Source organism: Pteropus alecto, unplaced genomic scaffold, assembly GCF_000325575.1.
Source record: "Pteropus alecto unplaced genomic scaffold, ASM32557v1 C18040418, whole genome shotgun sequence".
NCBI lineage: Eukaryota > Metazoa > Chordata > Mammalia > Chiroptera > Pteropodidae > Pteropus > Pteropus alecto.
Window position 1 is genome coordinate 1 of NW_006489710.1, and position 842 is coordinate 842.

The 842-nt window shown below is 65.6% G+C and overlaps 1 protein-coding gene across 1 annotated transcript; it reads left to right on the plus strand.

Annotated features, from left to right (window-relative positions):
* The first annotated feature begins 6 nt into the window (after positions 1–6).
* Positions 7–830, plus strand: KCNK6 (potassium two pore domain channel subfamily K member 6). The gene is made up of 2 exons (XM_006925220.1): positions 7–374; positions 561–830. Exons 1-2 carry the CDS (start codon positions 59–61, stop codon positions 782–784), a joined length of 540 nt encoding a protein of 179 aa, XP_006925282.1. The 5' UTR covers positions 7–58; the 3' UTR covers positions 785–830.
* The last annotated feature ends 12 nt before the right edge of the window (positions 831–842 follow it).

An 842-nucleotide genomic window follows, 5' to 3' on the forward strand; every position in this document is an offset into this window, starting at 1 on the left:
GACCGATGCGGGCAAGGCCTTCTCTATTGCCTTTGCGCTCCTGGGCGTGCCAGCCACCATGCTGCTGCTGACCGCCTCAGCCCAGCGCCTGTCGCTGCTGCTGACCCATGCACCCCTGGCCTGGCTGAACATGCGCTGGGGCTGGGACCCCCAACGGGCGGCGCGCTGGCACCTGGTGGTCCTGCTGGGGGTCGTGGTGACCATCTGCTTCCTGGTGCCGGCCGCAGTCTTTGCCCACCTTGAGGAGGCCTGGAGCTTCCTGGACGCCTTCTACTTCTGCTTCATCTCTCTGTCTACCATCGGCCTGGGTGACTACGTGCCTGGGGAGGCCCCGGGCCAGCCCTACCGGGCCCTCTACAAGGTGCTGGTCACAGGTGAGTGGGGTGGTTGGCTGGGGACTGAGGGAAGGACACAGCCTTGTCCTGAAGGGTCTGAGGGGCACCTGGCCCCATCTGGGGGGAGAGCTGAGGGTTACGGCCCCACCCTGGGGGGTCCGACAGCCCGTTGGGCCTGCTGCCCAAGTTCAGAGTCCACCCGTCGCCCTTCTGCTGTCTCTGCAGCCTACCTCTTCCTGGGCCTGGTCGCCATGGTCCTGGTGCTGCAGACTTTCCGCCACATGTCCGACCTTCATGGCCTCACGGAGCTCATCCTGCTGCCCAATCCGTGCCCTGCCAGCTTCAATGAGGATGAGGACGATCGGGTGGACATTCTGGGCCCCCAGCCAGAGCCACACCAGCAACTCACCGCTGGCTCCTACACCGACTATGCCTCTATCCCCAGGTAGCTGGGCCAGGCGCCCCGAGGCTGGATGGACCTGGCCTTCCGCTGAGCATGCACATGAC

Bases quoted from the DNA above. Each gene is read 5' to 3' on its own strand.
- KCNK6 (XM_006925220.1), top strand. From the start codon at position 59: ATGCTGCTGCTGACCGCCTCAGCCCAGCGCCTGTCGCTGCTGCTGACC. The intron at 375-560 runs GTGAGTGGGGTG...CTGTCTCTGCAG, and splicing joins CTACAAGGTGCTGGTCACAG to CCTACCTCTTCCTGGGCCTG.